Raw genomic sequence first — 15,221 nt, 5'->3', positions numbered from 1 at the left:
ATGTATACTCAACGGATAACTCATCGTTGGAAAAATAACAAAATCAAGAATCGAAACTATCATTATAATTTTTGTTAGGTTTCTGTTGTCCTTTCCTTCACAAGATATTGAATAAAAATAACTCGCGTGAGACAGAATGAAAGATAAAACTTGAGGGTCTTGTGGCCTAGGACAATGTTTAATTGTTCTTTCTTGTGAATAAATCAGGTGCTTAACCCGATCAATAATTTTATGATATTATTTGATAATATCAACTGGTTATTCAAAATAGATTTAAAGAATAGAGATTGGCAATTGACGTCCTTGCATCTAGCCAGATTTTTGACTATTTCATCCAGTTAGGCAAACAATTTGTATTGGGAAAAATTGAATTTATATATGTTGAGACACGTGGACTGGTCAAATAGTCAAAGAATTATAATTAGTCAAGAGTCACGGGCAGCAATAGAAACGAGCAAAGGCAAAGGAAGAGGCACGGGAGGACATTTGAAGGATTCAGCGCTCGTACCTATTTAGATCATTTATCAAAAGGAACGGATCTGACTATAATAAAGAGCGCAGATACGGAATTCGATAGGCATTAAATATCAGATACGTTAGAGAATTTGTATTGATTACAATGATTGTGTAACGTAGCATTTAATGTCTTTAATTATTCATAATAACCTCATTATGATTTGAAGGAAACGCATACCTTCAAGACACCTATAAAAGGGAGGTATCTAGTCACTTGTAAGGAGAGACACAATTGAAATATACTCTGATTCACTTGTTTTTCTCCTGATTACATTCTGGTTACTCCAAATTATTCTCTTCTACATATTCTTTTGATTATCAGTAACCCGCGTTCTTCTAAATTCTAGCTTTGACTAAAACTCTATTTTTTGGTTAAACAAATTGGTTCCGTTACCGGAAATCTGATAATCTATTTTCTTTTCACTTGACCTTCCTTGTTACATCAATCATGTTGAATAATAATGACAACACCCCAGGAAACCAAGAGAACCAATAAAGTCAGGGAGGCCCACAGAACATTAACATTCAGGTTCCTACTCCGCAGGACTCTCCATGGCAATCTCGTGAGGGTACTCCCGATGGATCTCAAATAAACGAGTATGCTCAATTTGAAAATGCTGAAGCTGATGATGAAGCTCTGCAGAAGTTAATTACTGCTCAGGTCAACAAAGCTGTTGAAGCGCTTGTTAACCAGTTACATGTTGCAACACCCACACCTTCTCCAAATAATAACACTATAGAAAACCCTCGCTCCGGGCTTGTTAACTCAGGCAGCGGTGGAACCCCCAGTAAATCGCAGGAGAGAGAACCAGGTAATGTAATTAATTCTGATTTACAAAATTTAGTACTAACCTTACAGAAACAGCTCAAGGAGCAAAGTGAACGCATAGAGCAGATACCCGGGGTGCCGCCCATAATCAAAGGGGTAGACATGGACAGATATTCGCAACAACCCTGGAAGCCGAGTGCTGCCCCACTCCCAATTCCAAAAAAGTTCAAAATGCCTGATATTCCAAAATATGATGGAACGACAGACCCACGGGACCACGTGACTGTATTTACAACGGGCGTAAAAGGCAATGATTTGACTAAGCAGGAGATCGAGTCGGTATTAGTCAAGAAATTTGGTGAAACACTCACCAAAGGAGTACTAACGTGGTATTCCCTTTTACCTAAAAATTCTATAAATTCTTTTGCAGAGCTTGCAGATTCTTTCATCAAAGCGCACTCGGGAGCCCAAAAAGTGGAAAAAAGAATGGAGGATATTTTAAAAATTAAGAAAGGAGATTCAAAATTGCTTAAAGAATTCGTGGACAGATTTTAACGCGAAAGAATGACATTGCTGCGGGTACCTGATAACTGGGCAACTATCGCTTTCACAAGTAATTTGAATGAAAAAAGCTCGGAAGCTACGAGGAGACTAAAGGAAAGCCTTCGAGAATTCCCAGCTACAACGTGGAACGATGTTTATAACAGGTATAGCACGAAGTTGAGGATTGAGGAAGATACTGTTCCCCGATCTCAAAAAGAAGAAAGTATACGTTCAAGACGTGCAAAGAACGAAAAAAGATCCGGTAAAAACAGGTACGAGCCTTATATGGGACCTGCGAGGAAAGACTCATGGTCAAAACAAGATAATCAAAGGCATGATCACAGATCAAGAAACAGAGAATCAGGTTCTTCATCAAGATTTAGGAACGAGCGAAACAACTATGAGTCACGGGATGATGATAGAAATTTAAAAGCGAGATTCGGAGGTTACAACTTCAATGCCAGCACCTCCGAGCTCGTAGCTGTTTTGAAAAGCATGGGAGATAAGGTTCGATGGCCAAAGGAAATGAGATCGAATCCAAACAGGCGCAACCCTGACCATTGGTGCGAGTTCCACAGTGATCATGGGCATAAAACAGCAGATTGCAGATTTTTACAAAGTGAAGTTGATCATTTATTAAAACAAGGATATCTTACAGAGTTGTTCAGCGAGAAAGGCAAGCAAGCTTATATGAAGAACAGGTAGGAGCCTCCAAAGCCACCTTCTCCCAAAAGAACTGTTAACGTTATAAGTGGGGGTGAAGACATTAATGGTGTGTCATATACTGCGGCTAACAAAACTTCCAAAATAACTATTACCCAAGGGAAACGGGTGCGGAATGTTCTAGAAGAAGGCAATATTACATTCAATGATGCAGATACAGATGGCGTATTAATCCCTCATAACGATGCACTGGTAATATCTTTAATTGTGCATGATACTAATGTGAAATGAGTTTTAATTGATCCAGGTAGTTCCGTGAACATTATTTTGCTAAGAGTGCTACGTGCGATGCAAGCTGAAGATGGAGTAATACCAAAGGCGCATACTCTATCTGGATTCGATAATTCCAATGTCGTCACAAAAGGAGAAGTAACACTCACCACTTTTGCTGAAGGGGTCATCAAAGATACAAAGTTCCAGGTAGTAGACATGGAGATGGCTTACAACATGATTCTAGGGAGACCATTGATCCATGAAATGGATGTTGTTCCTTCAACCTTGCATCAAGTTATCAAATTCCCATCGCCATGGGAAATTTGTCAAATTCGCGGAGATCAACATACATCCAGGGCTATTAACTCCGTTGCAAATACAAGCACGAGAAGTGAAGGCAAATAACAATCATAGAAGGCAGTTGAGGACACCACAACACAGACCTCAACTGAACAAGTGCGAACAGATGTAGACTCAAGGTCTGATACCATTCAAGAACCAGAAGAGAATGAAGATATCAAAACAACGATAGAGGAATTAGAACCTATCGTGTTGTTTGCTCAGTGTCCTGATAAAAAAGTCGATGTCGGGGCTAATCTTGACCAAGGAATGAAAGGTAAGTTAATCGAATTTTTGAAAACTAACATGGACTGCTTCGCTTGGTCCCACTCTGACATAACAGGAATACCACCGGAGGTGATGACTCATAAACTAAATGAAGATCCGTCATATCCTCATGTGAAGCAAAAGAAAAGAAAGCAGGGAACTTTCAAGAAGAAGTCCAAAAATTGCTAAAAATTGGTTCCATTCGAGAGGTAAAGTATCCTAACTGGTTAGCTAATACTGTTGTGGTTCCAAAGAAAAATGGTAAGTGGTGGGTTTGTGTAGATTATACAGATCTTAACAAAGCCTGCCCTAAAGATTCTTTTTCACTACCACACATAAATCAATTGATTGATGCAACTACAGGTCATGAATTGTTAAGTTTTTTAGATGCATATTCAAGATATAATCAGATTAAAATGGATCCGGCAGATGAAGAAAAAACTTCATTCATAACAGACAGGGGGACTTATTGTTATAAAGTAATGCCCTTTGGTCTAAAGAATGCAGGTGCAACGTACCAGAGGTTAGTTACCAAAATGTTTCAGGAATATTTAGGAAAGACAATGGAGGTATATATAGATGATATGCTTGTTAAAACTCAGCACTCAAAAAATCACATATCACACTTGTCTGACACATTTTCAATTCTGCGTAAATATAATATGAAGTTAAATCCCGAAAAATGTGCATTTGGCGTTGCATCAGGCAAGTTTTTGGGTTTTCTTGTTTCTAACCATGGAATTGAAGTAAATCATGCACAGTTTAAAGCCATTGAAGAAATCCCTGACATACTTTCAAACAAGAAAGAAGTTCAAAGATTAACAGGGAGAATTGCGGCCTTGGGAAGATTCATCTCTAAATCATCAGAGAAGTGTTTTAAATTCTTCTCAACTCTTAAAAAGAAGGATCATTTTGAATGGAATGAGGAATGTCAACAAGCACTTAGGAATTTGAAAACGTACTTATCAAATTCGCCTCTGTTGGCAAAACCAAAGGCTGGGGAAAAGCTACTCCTATACCTTGTTGTTTCGGAGGTGGCGGTAAGTGTTGTTCTGGTCCGAGAAGAGCAAGGTAAACAATCACCTATCTATTACGTAAGTAAATCTTTGTTAGATGCAGAAACGAGGTATCCTCAGTTAGAAAAACTTGCACTTGCATTAATTATGACATCTAGGAAGTTAAGACCTTACTTTCAATGTCATCCTATCGTTGTGGTAACTACCTACCCTTTACGTAACATACTACATAAGCATGAGTTATCAGGTAGGTTAGCTAAGTGGGCAATAGAGTTAAGTGAATACGAAATTGCATACCAACCTAGAACTGCTATAAAATCGCAAGTATTAGCTGATTTTGTGGCTGATTTTAGTCAGGGAATACAGTTAGAAGCAGAAAAAGAATTACAGGTGTTCAATGGAGCCAACCCAGGAACTTGGACTTTATTCACTGATGGCTCATCTAACGCGAGAGGAGCAGGTTTGGGGATAGTATTGGTACCACCTATGGGTGAAACCATTCGGCAAGCTATTAAATGTCATTCCATAACTAACAATAAGACAGAATATGAGGCTATGATTGCAGGTTTAGAACTGGCACGGGAACTTGGCATAAATTAGATTATAATCAAGAGTGATTCACAACTCGTAGTTAATCAAATATTGGGGACTTATACAGCCAGGGAAGCAAGGATGCATCAGTATTTAGAAAATGTACGGGAATTGGTAAAACAATTTCAAGATTGGAAGATTAGACAAATACCCAGGGACGAAAATCTTGAAGCAGACGCCCTAGCTAATCTCGCATCTGCGGCTGACGTGGCAAACGATGCAAATGCCTCAGTGATACATTCAGTTCTTGATCCTGATGCGAATCAGGTAAATTTTAACAACTTAACCTGGGATTGGAGGAACGAAATTGTTGCTTTTTTGCAGTATGGAACCGTCTTTGATGACAAGAAAAAGGCCTATGCGCTTCGAAGGCAGACCGCTCGGTACTGCTTAAAATAAGGCAATCTATATCGTAAAATGTTTGGTGGACCCTTAGCAAGATGCCTTGGACCTTCACAAACAGAGTATGTAATGAGAGAAATACACAAAGGTCATTGCGGGAATCACACGGGTGAAAGATCACTAGTAAGAACCTTAATTAGGGCAGGTTATTACTGGCCTAAAATGGAAGAGAAGGCAGAAAGTTTCGTAGCCAAATGTGATAAATGCCAGAGGTACGGTAACAATATGCATAGACCTGCGGAATTATTACATCCAGTCATTTCGCCGTGGCCATTTATGAAATGGGGAATGGATATCGTAGGACTATTACCGCAAGCAAAAGGACAGGTAAAATTTTTGCTTGTTCTCCCTGATTATTTTACTAAATGGGTAGAGGCAGGTGCATTCAAACAGGTGCGAGAAAGGGAAGTCAGAGACTTTATTTGGCGGAATATCATATCGATTCGGCGTACCAAAGGAGATCGTATGTGATAATGATCCTCAGTTTATTGGAGCTCAGATCACAGAATTTTTTCAAAGCTGGCAAATTAAAAGGATTACGTCAACACCCTACCATCCGGTGGGTAATGGGTAGGCAGAATCAACGAACAAAGTCATTATCAACAACTTAAAGAAACGGCTAGAGGAATCAAAAGGAAACTGGCCTGAAGTATTACCTGGAGTTTTATGGGCTTATCGCACAACTGCAAAAACAAGTACAGGTGAAACACCGTTTTCATTGGTTTATGGAGCTGAGGCTTTAATTCCAGTTGATATAGGGGAACCAAGTACACGGTTCACACAAGCGACACAAGAGTCTAATGATGAGGAGATGCGGGTCAATCTAGATTTACTCGAGGGGCAGAGAGAAGATGCTTTAATAAGAATGGCAGCACAGAAGCAAGTCATAAAATGATACTACAATAGAAAAGCACGCCTCAAATTCTTCAAAATTGGGGACTTCGTGCTTAAAAAGGTTTTTCAGCCTACAAAGGTAGCTAACACAGGGAAATTAAGTCCAACATGGGAAGGACCCTACAAAATGCATGATGTTGCAGGAAAAGGAGCATATGAACTGGAGACAATGGATGGCAAGATACTACCTTCGCATTGGAATGCTGTTCATTTAAAGAGATACTATTTCTAAAGAAAATCCACGGTCAGGTATAACCATTTTAAACCTCATTTTTGAATTGTTAAGATTTTACTAACGATTTTAGATGTTAGGCAAAACGCTAACCCGTACTAAATGATGAGTCACGACCTGCAAGGCACATGGAGTAACCTAAAATTCCTGGCCTAGGGTTACAATTATTCTGATAGAAATACAAATGGGTTATGCAGTCTTCATCTATAATCGTCCCTCCGAGTCTCGTATGTTTTTCCTTTTCAGAGAAAGGACCAAATGTGAGAAACTATCAAGTGCTCGAGGCTTCATACTTCAACACTCAAACACTTGGGGGACTACATAATATACACGGACATATGTATAAAGAAGGCAAAGAAGATTAAGGAAAAATCAAGCCTGAAAGAGTCAAGTCAAGTGCAGAGTAAAAGTCATAAAGCCACGAGCTAAAGCCAGTCAAGTGTAGAGTAAAAGTCATAAAGCCACGAGCTAAGGCCAAAGAAAAACCTCACTAGGGATAAAGGCTTTGTACTAAAATGGGTTATAAGGAAAAACCCCGTGTCTATTATTTATTGTTTTATAAATCTGTTACAAGAAAAATAGTTATGAGAAAGTTATGGATGTAATTCAAATACATGTAAAGTTTTATTCGGAACTAGACAAGGTTCAAAAATAAAAACTTGTCCAAGTTATTTTAGAAAAACATGTGTATTCCTGTTTCTCTTGTCGTATGATAATACCATTATGAAGTTGAGACGTCTTCTTCATTAAGTATTGGAATATAAAAGGGCCCTCTTTTATAAAACTCATGTTTAAATTAATCATGAGGTTAACAGAAGCATTTTTCAGAAAACAAAAATGCAAATTATTCTGTAAGTCCTTAAAAATAAAGGCGAGAATAAAGCAAGCAGAAGTTTAAGATAAAAAACTTCTTAATATGTAAAAAAACATCTAAGACTAAGTTCCAACTTAGTCATCAAACTACGAAATTGTTTAGATTACCCCATTAAAAGACTTGGGGACTGACGTTCCTAAAATCAACCCTCAAATGAAGTTAAGGGTTTGATTACTATCTTCCAAAGTCAAAACAAAAATAAAATCATTTGAATGATTAAAACTAGTCACTGAGAAGTTTGTGGTATTGAGGCAGGAACATCGATAGCAGCAGGCTCAATTTGGGCTGGTGCATCAGCAGGCGCGGCTTCAACTTGACTTGCAGCAACGGGCTCGATTGGGTTTGAAATAGTCATGACACCCGTATCAGCTTCAACATTCATAAAAGCTTCAGCCACGGGAACTTCATCCACAGGAGAAGGGAAGTCCTGAGTCTGTTGAGCCTTTTCAATAGTTTAGTTGATTTTAGCCAACTCTAACTCCAGGTTGAAGTTTTCTTGGCTAGCTTCAAGTAGGGTATCACGACGGGAATTCAAAAAAGCCCAACTTGCCTCAACAGCAGATTTTTCTTCAAGGATCTCATAATCCTTTTCCCAAGCAGTGATCTTATTTTTTAGCTCTTCATTTTCAGCCAAGGCAGAGCTGTGGGAAGCTTGAAGAGAGGCGTGGGAGCATTCTAAAGCACGCACCTTATCAACAGATATTCTGAGGTCTTCTTGGGCTTAAGTCAAATTCTGCACACGCTCCCCAAAGTAAACTTCCTTTTGATTTAAAAGAGCCTTTAACTCTCTGATCTCTTCACTAGCTTTAGATAGCTGCTCTGAAAAGGAGGACTCGAGACGCTCTTTGCCTTTCTCTGCTTGGTGTGAAGAAGCTTTTGTAACCGTCAATTCTGAGGTTAAGGCCCGTACTCGCTGCTCTAAGGTATTCTTGTTCTCTTGCAAGCTCTCTATGTGAAGCTGAGCACTCTCAAATTGCCCCTTCCAATTGGTTTCTTCCAATTGAGAGTCACGTGCTGTCTTCTCCAAAGGAGCAATTCTTTTCATCAACTCTGTGCCGATGAGATTAGCCTAAAAAAGAAAAGAGAAGAAATAAGAATCTCAAAGATGAAAAATTTTGCAAAGTGGGAGAGAAGGAAAATACCTTCAGAGTGGCATGCACGATGTCATTCATTAAAGTCAGGGAACTATGGCTTTCCAGCTTTGCTTTTTGAATTGGGACAATAAGAGGCTCTAGACATATATCCGCCTGACCTAATTTTCTCAAAAGGCTATTCTCAGCAGGAATTTCAATAGTTACCCGCCTCATAGCGGCACTCTTACTTGAAGAACCCATTTCAGTATGATGAACTATAGGAGGGGGGGGGGAATAGCCAAAGGAGGAGAAGTAGAAGAGGTAAGAGCAGTAGAAGAAGGAACGAAAATAGATGGGGCCGGTAAAGAAGGAATCACAGGCACGGGTAATGAGAAAGATGATAAAGGTACTTCGTCTAAAACAGGCCCAACATCTTCACGACCAAATCCACTGACAAAAAGTTGGTCGATAGACTCACAAGTGTCGTAGGGAGTGACGTCATCATCGGGAATTATTATTGGGGTTTCAACAGGTTCGGTAAAAGAAATCGAGACTTCAGCTTCGTCATCGGAAATAATGTGTCTCCTAACTCGTGGCCTCGTTACCAACGGGCTCTCATTTTCCTCTTCTTCAGAATTTTCCTCTTCAGCAGCCTTCCTTTTCGCAGAAGAGGAACCCAAGACTATTTCTCGGTCTCCCTCTAGAGAGATATGGGTTCTCGAAGGAGTACGGGTCACCGAAGAGACACGATAGGCTGCAACTGCTTCTGCAGTAACCCCTCGAATAGCAAATCCTGACAAAAAGAAGGATAAAAGTTAAAACAATAAAGGAGAATATAGGCATAAAAAAAACAAAATGTGAACTCTTACCGTGAGTCTTAACCTTCCAACCAAAGCGGTTAGAAAGTGTTTTCCAAGATCTACCGTCCATTGGCGCGATCTTCAGCAATTTATCTACCCAACCACGGAAATTGGGAACATCCCCCACAACTCCCATGGTTGTTAAAAAGAAAAACAAGGGGGGGGGGGGTAAAATTAGTAAAGTTGATAAATTTGAAAGAAGAAGGTACGAGAGGGATAAAAGACCTACGTGCAAAATTCTACTTCTCAGGAAAGGGGACATTATCTTCACCCACTAAACCAACAGTGGAGGCAGCAACAAATCGGGCATACCAGCCACGATCCTTGTCATCTTTAGGGCTCACCAAAACCCTCTTACTCCTGGCCACTAGTGTAAAAACACCATTACGAAAAAGCCTAGGTGAGTAAAGATAAATCAAGTGAGGGAAAGTAAAAGGAGCTTCAGCTCTAGTGGCTAAATGCATTAAACAGGCAACTACCCTCCATATGATTGGGCCAATTTGACCCAAGCAGACATTGAAAAAACGGCAAAATTCGAGAATGACTAGGTCAATTGCTGGTCTAAACCCTAAAGTAAAAGGGTAAGTGTAAACAAAAGAGAACCCTGTTAAATAGGAAGTAATTTTCTGATTCGGATTAGGGATAATAATGGGAAAATTATTACTCCAATGGCAGTTCTTACGAACCACAGGAGTCAAAACCTCTGTAATTTGAGTAGGGTAAGTATCGACACGATCTAATGCTTAAACTTGGTTTTTAAGAGATTCCCTGTCATGGTAAAAAGACAATTCTGAAGGAACTATCTCATCTACTAACGGTTCGCGTAAAGGTTCAGAATGGTCTTTACCCCTAGAAGAAGATTTTTGAGAAAGGGAACCTCTGGTTCTAGAGGAAGGACCAGAACTAGAAGAAGGCATAGACGAACCACCTCCTCGAGTAGATCCTAAACTACGAAGTCTACCTCCCCATCTATGCCTAATAGGGGCATTAGGGAAGGAGTCAGTAATGGAAACTCTCTTAGGATTAGGGCTTGGAGAAGACATATCGAAGAGGAATGGTCTAAGGAAGAAGTCAACAAAGATTTGGAGAAATAAGTGTTCAATAAGCTTTATGTGATAAAGACAAAGGAAAAAATTATATTTATACCGATAAGCAACCGCCAAAGGTAAAAGTGCAGAGGTGGAAATACCATAATTATGATAACTGGCACTTCGTTAATAGTGGCACCGTAAAAACCTTGAAAAAAGGCTGCAAAAACTGCAGAGCCAATGGAAAATCGACACGTGCATGAAGTATTAAATGGAAGTGACAATTGAATCGTCAGTTTTGTCATAGCATTAATGGTGACAAAAATTCTCGTTTTAATGAAATCCACTTCCCAAATATTCAATTGATGAATAAATGGAAAGTGGGGGGACTATCTGTATTGGAAAAAATTGAATTTATATATGTTGAGAAACGTGGACTGGTCAAATAGTCAAAGAATTATAATTAGTCAAGAGTCACGGGCAGCAATAGAAACGAGCAAAGGCAAAGGAAGAGGCACGGGAGGTCATTTGAAGGATTCAGCGCCCGTACCTATTTAGATCATTTATCAAAAGGAACGGATCTGACCATAATAAAGAGCGCAGATACGGAATTCGATAGGCATTAAATACCGGATACGTTAGAGAATTTGTATTGATTACAATGATTGTGTAACGTAGCATTTAATGTCTTTAATTATTCATAATAGCCTCATTATGATTTGAAGGAAACGCATACCTTCAAGACACCTATAAAAGGGAGGTATCTAGTCACTTGTAAGGAGAGACACAATTGAAATATACTCTGATTCACTTGTTTTTCTCCTGATTACATTCTGGTTACTCCAAATTATTCTCTTCTACATATTCTTTTGATTATCAGTAACCCGCGTTCTTCTAAATTCTAGCTTTGACTAAAATTCTATTTTTTGGTTAAACACAATTTTCATTATCTCATGAAAAATAATTATTCCTGTTTGGACTATTTCCCATTCGTTATCATAAATATTTCATGGAATATTAATTTTAAGGTGTGGTGCAAAAAATTTTCTATCTGACTATAATATAAATTTTGCCAATTAATATAATTACCTTGCGCACGAAAATAATTTACAATACTGTATTTTGAAAGGTATATTCCATTCATTGAATTTCGGCAATTGTAGATAAATTACTTATAAAATAATTTGGGAACATCGCACCGTTAGGAAATAAAATTTTCTAATATGCTCAATCCTTATTTTTAGTTCAAATTTTTCTTCTGAATCTCTATTTGATATGAAGATGTAAATCTGTAAATAAACTTTTGTTTGGTATTATAAAAAATATGTAAATAAACTGCACTTAAAAAATGGGCAAACTTTGAAGAATAATAGGGTATGTTGTCCAACATATCTGGACTACTTACTGTATCTTGTGACATTGATGCATAAATTAATAAATTTTCCTAAATGTTCAGTCCTTGTTATTAGGTGAAAAAAAACTATTTATTATGAGTTCAAGTCTATATTAAAAATTTATTTTTTTGTTCAATATTCTATGCACTTTTATTGATAGATGTAAAATTCACGTGCAACGCACGTACACTAAAACTAGTTATATTAAAAGCACGAAAGCCCTTAGCGAAATGTCGTTCGTCTTTTTTATCCTTTGAAAATAGATTTTACACTACACAAAATAGTCATTTAACTATTTTTCTAATTTTTAGGAATGGTCATTTAATTAGTTTCCTAATATTTAAGACTTCAAAATCAATTAAATTTTGTGTACCAAAATCCTTCTTTATCTAATTTTTCAAGTGTAAAAGAATAATAAACAAAGTTTGTAAATTTAGTTATCAAATCATTCGAGAACTTTCAACTCCTTTCATGCTTAGGAGTATTCTTTGTTCGGTTTTAAAATTTTAGGTTACAAAAAGTAAGGCCACAAAACTATTCACTCTTTTTTCATATTGAAATTTATCAACTCTATTACTATATAAAAAATGTTGCAAATTATTTTTTTCAACTGTAATCGATAATATTTTGTAAATTATTTTAAATTTTATTTATTAAATATTTCCTGGAGCTTAATATTTGAAATTTTAAAGCAATTCTGATGTAACCTTATATAAATTTTTTTCTTATTTGATCTTGAACATTCTTTAAAGAAAAACTAGGAAATTATCGTTTTCACATATGGTATTGTAGGTTTAGGAGTTCTTAGTTTGTATTATGGAATTGTAACCGATTAGTATTTATAGTTGTTATCATTCATAAGTATTTTTGAATTCAATTGAACCAAGTCTCCTATTTTATGTTCAACTCCTATTTCACGTGCTACAAACCCTGAGAAAATATTGCTTCCTTTAGTAATTTGAAGTCAATTATGAACACACCACTTTGAATTTTATATATAGAATTTTGATCATTTAATATAAATAAAAATTGAATTATTTCCTTTTATTCTTTTTTTAAGAAATATATTTGTCATTAAATATTATCTCCTAATTTTAGTTGCAAATAAAATTCTACTAGGGTTGGAAAAATGCATGTCTCTATAAAGCAGCGATGGACGAAAAAAAGAAAAAGAACCTTAAGACCATGCTCAATAGTTATTTTTTTTTTTTAGATTGTGTTTTTTTTGAATTACACAATTTGTTATAATTTACATAGATTATGATTGCACATGGTTAATGAATTCTTCCATAGATTTGGTCGATTCATGGCATAATAATTCATTTCATACATTATATTACTTCGTTCAACTGAAAGGCAAAGAAAGGTTGGAGTTTTCTGATAATAGCCTTTAGAGGTCTATTATCAATTTGTACTATATATTATTTTTTTAATCGTATAAGTGAAGGTATTACTATACATTATTTTCTTAATCGTATAAGTGAAACTTGAAAGAATTGTCTTAGCCTTTTAATCAGATTGATAATACTTTTCCTTTCATTTCAGTTGAATATTTTAGGTGCATAATATAATTTTTTAACACATAAAAAATAGATTACACAATATCTAAAGTTAGCAAGTTGCTATATTATTTATTAATAGCTATATATCATTATTTTTAACGAGAATAGGGCTACAACTCTTATCGTAATGACAATCTCTTCGAGTTGACGTTTGTCATAGCAAGTGAAGTTATTTCTTTAACTGCTATTGAGATTCTAAAGTTTTGCATAATATGACATGAATTCGGCTTTCAGACTTTTAATCGCTATGCAATACTAATTTACTGTTGGATAATACCAGTTATTATGAGAAACTTCTAGGCCAAAATTGTTAACGGTAAGAACCAAGCATGCAATTTCATAAATGAGATTTTTATGTAATTACCATATTACAATTATTGTATAGCTAATTTAACTAAATACGTCATTTTGAGGATATTGAATTCATTTACCGTGTCAATGTAATGACATTTATTTGCATCATTCAAACAAATATTACATTTATTTTAACGTTAATGTTTACTTCACAATAATTTATTACACACAGACACATTTATTTGCGTGCTCGTACACTAAAACTAGTGTACTAAAATAAATCACAATAATCTGTCAATTTGAGTGCTGTACACAAATATACTTACAAAATCTTTACAAATTTCACAAATTCTTTTTCAGAAACTTGCACTTCTGTGCAATGCCACTCTATTTCCCAAGTTCGAATAGCTACACGATCTCCTAATATTCCTACACGTGTCACATTCCTGAACCGTCGATATCCCACTCCCACCGTTACTACTCTCTACCTCAACCACATCCAAGCAAACCTCATCCGCCTTCTTAAAAAACTGCGTAGACCTGCAGAGCGGACACGACACGTAAGAGGCGAGCCACGTGTCAATACACTGCTGATGAAACACGTGTCGACAGTACGGAATGAGCTTAACGAGTTCACCCATCTCGAACTCAGTTAAACAAATTGGACAGTCCTCGATCAGGTGCTCCGCGGGTCCACGATAAGAAACCAAAGGCAACGACTGTATTATAGCTGGGTCCACCCCTTTCCGGCAAGAACTGTGGCCGGAGGTAGACGGCGGAGAGAGGTTTTCCCGGCGGCGATCTTCGGGTGTTACGTCGGCGGTGAAGTGGCGGATGTAGATAGAGAAAAAGCCCATGAAAAAAAGGGCAGTGAGTAAAACGAGAATAGTTAACGCCATAGATGAGTCGAAAGGTGCGGTGAGCTTAAAGGGACGGCTCATTGCTGAAGCTACAGAGTCGTTCATGGGTTGGAAAGTTGGGTCGGAGGAGCTCATTGTTGAATGCAAAGTAGTAGTAGTAGTAGTCGTCTCTATATTTGCTTCTTGTAGTAGTCTTCTGGTTTGTACTATAGAAAACTTCATTCTCTTTATCCAACAGTGAACAAAAAAAGAAAGATAAATATATAAACAAGAGCCGTGTGCTGAAAAAGAAGAACAGTGGCTTTTGATGTAGTATGAAGTGGAAGATACTTGAAGTTTGGAGGTGGGTGTTGGGAGCTAAGAGTAGAAAGAAGAGAGAGTAGGAGTGATGAAGAGGATAAGGATAAATGGCGGTGATTTGGGTTTTTGGATTTAGAGAGGTAAGCATGGGGTCTACAAGTTTTATTTTTAGTTTTTTTTATTCTCATACTCAACAACATAATATTATTTATTTCAAATCTCAGAAAATTACATTTTTGAATAAAATGCTTTCACGAATCAAACTCAAAAATATGTATATTAAATTTTTTATATACTCCATTCATTAATGATACAATCTTTTTATTAACCCCTTCAGAAAAGAATGGTATTTTTTTTCAAATTTAAAAATAATTTGATTTGAATTTGCATCTTGTTTTAGGAGTTTTTGGCAAAAATCATCCTTAGAGTATGACACAAAGTGAGAGTACATTCTTGTCTTATCCCACTAAA

At 36.9% G+C, this 15,221-nt stretch overlaps 2 protein-coding genes across 2 annotated transcripts; one reads left to right on the top strand and one right to left on the bottom strand.

Moving 5' to 3' along the window:
* Nucleotides 1–4,032: 4,032 nt before the first annotated feature.
* Nucleotides 4,033–6,274, top strand: LOC138881633 (uncharacterized). Its single transcript, XM_070161875.1, has 3 exons — nucleotides 4,033–4,441; nucleotides 5,045–5,244; nucleotides 5,954–6,274. The coding sequence occupies exons 1-3, from the start codon at nucleotides 4,033–4,035 to the stop codon at nucleotides 6,272–6,274; spliced, it is 930 nt and encodes a 309-aa protein (XP_070017976.1).
* Nucleotides 6,275–13,946: 7,672 nt separating this feature from the next.
* On the bottom strand, nucleotides 13,947–14,672 carry LOC104234873 (RING-H2 finger protein ATL57). The gene has a single exon (XM_009788509.2). The coding sequence runs from the start codon at nucleotides 14,670–14,672 to the stop codon at nucleotides 13,947–13,949; it is 726 nt and encodes a 241-aa protein (XP_009786811.1).
* Between the last annotated feature and the right edge of the window lie 549 nt (nucleotides 14,673–15,221).

The sequence above is a fragment of the Nicotiana sylvestris genome, chromosome 11, assembly GCF_000393655.2.
Source record: "Nicotiana sylvestris chromosome 11, ASM39365v2, whole genome shotgun sequence".
In the NCBI taxonomy this organism is placed as follows: domain Eukaryota; kingdom Viridiplantae; phylum Streptophyta; class Magnoliopsida; order Solanales; family Solanaceae; genus Nicotiana; species Nicotiana sylvestris.
Note: the sequence above shows the minus strand (reverse complement) of the source record. Positions and strands in the feature narration are given on the sequence as shown.

What these genes read in the sequence shown, in the direction of transcription:
- LOC138881633 (XM_070161875.1), top strand. Translation starts at nt 4,033, where the DNA reads ATGAAGTTAAATCCCGAAAAATGTGCATTTGGCGTTGCATCAGGCAAG. An exon ending in TCTGGTCCGAGAAGAGCAAG is followed by an intron (nt 4,442 to 5,044) that starts GTAAACAATCAC and finishes GGACTTATACAG; the next exon opens with CCAGGGAAGCAAGGATGCAT. An exon ending in TTGATCCTGATGCGAATCAG is followed by an intron (nt 5,245 to 5,953) that starts GTAAATTTTAAC and finishes GGTAATGGGTAG; the next exon opens with GCAGAATCAACGAACAAAGT.
- LOC104234873 (XM_009788509.2), bottom strand. Translation starts at nt 14,672, where the DNA reads ATGAAGTTTTCTATAGTACAAACCAGAAGACTACTACAAGAAGCAAAT.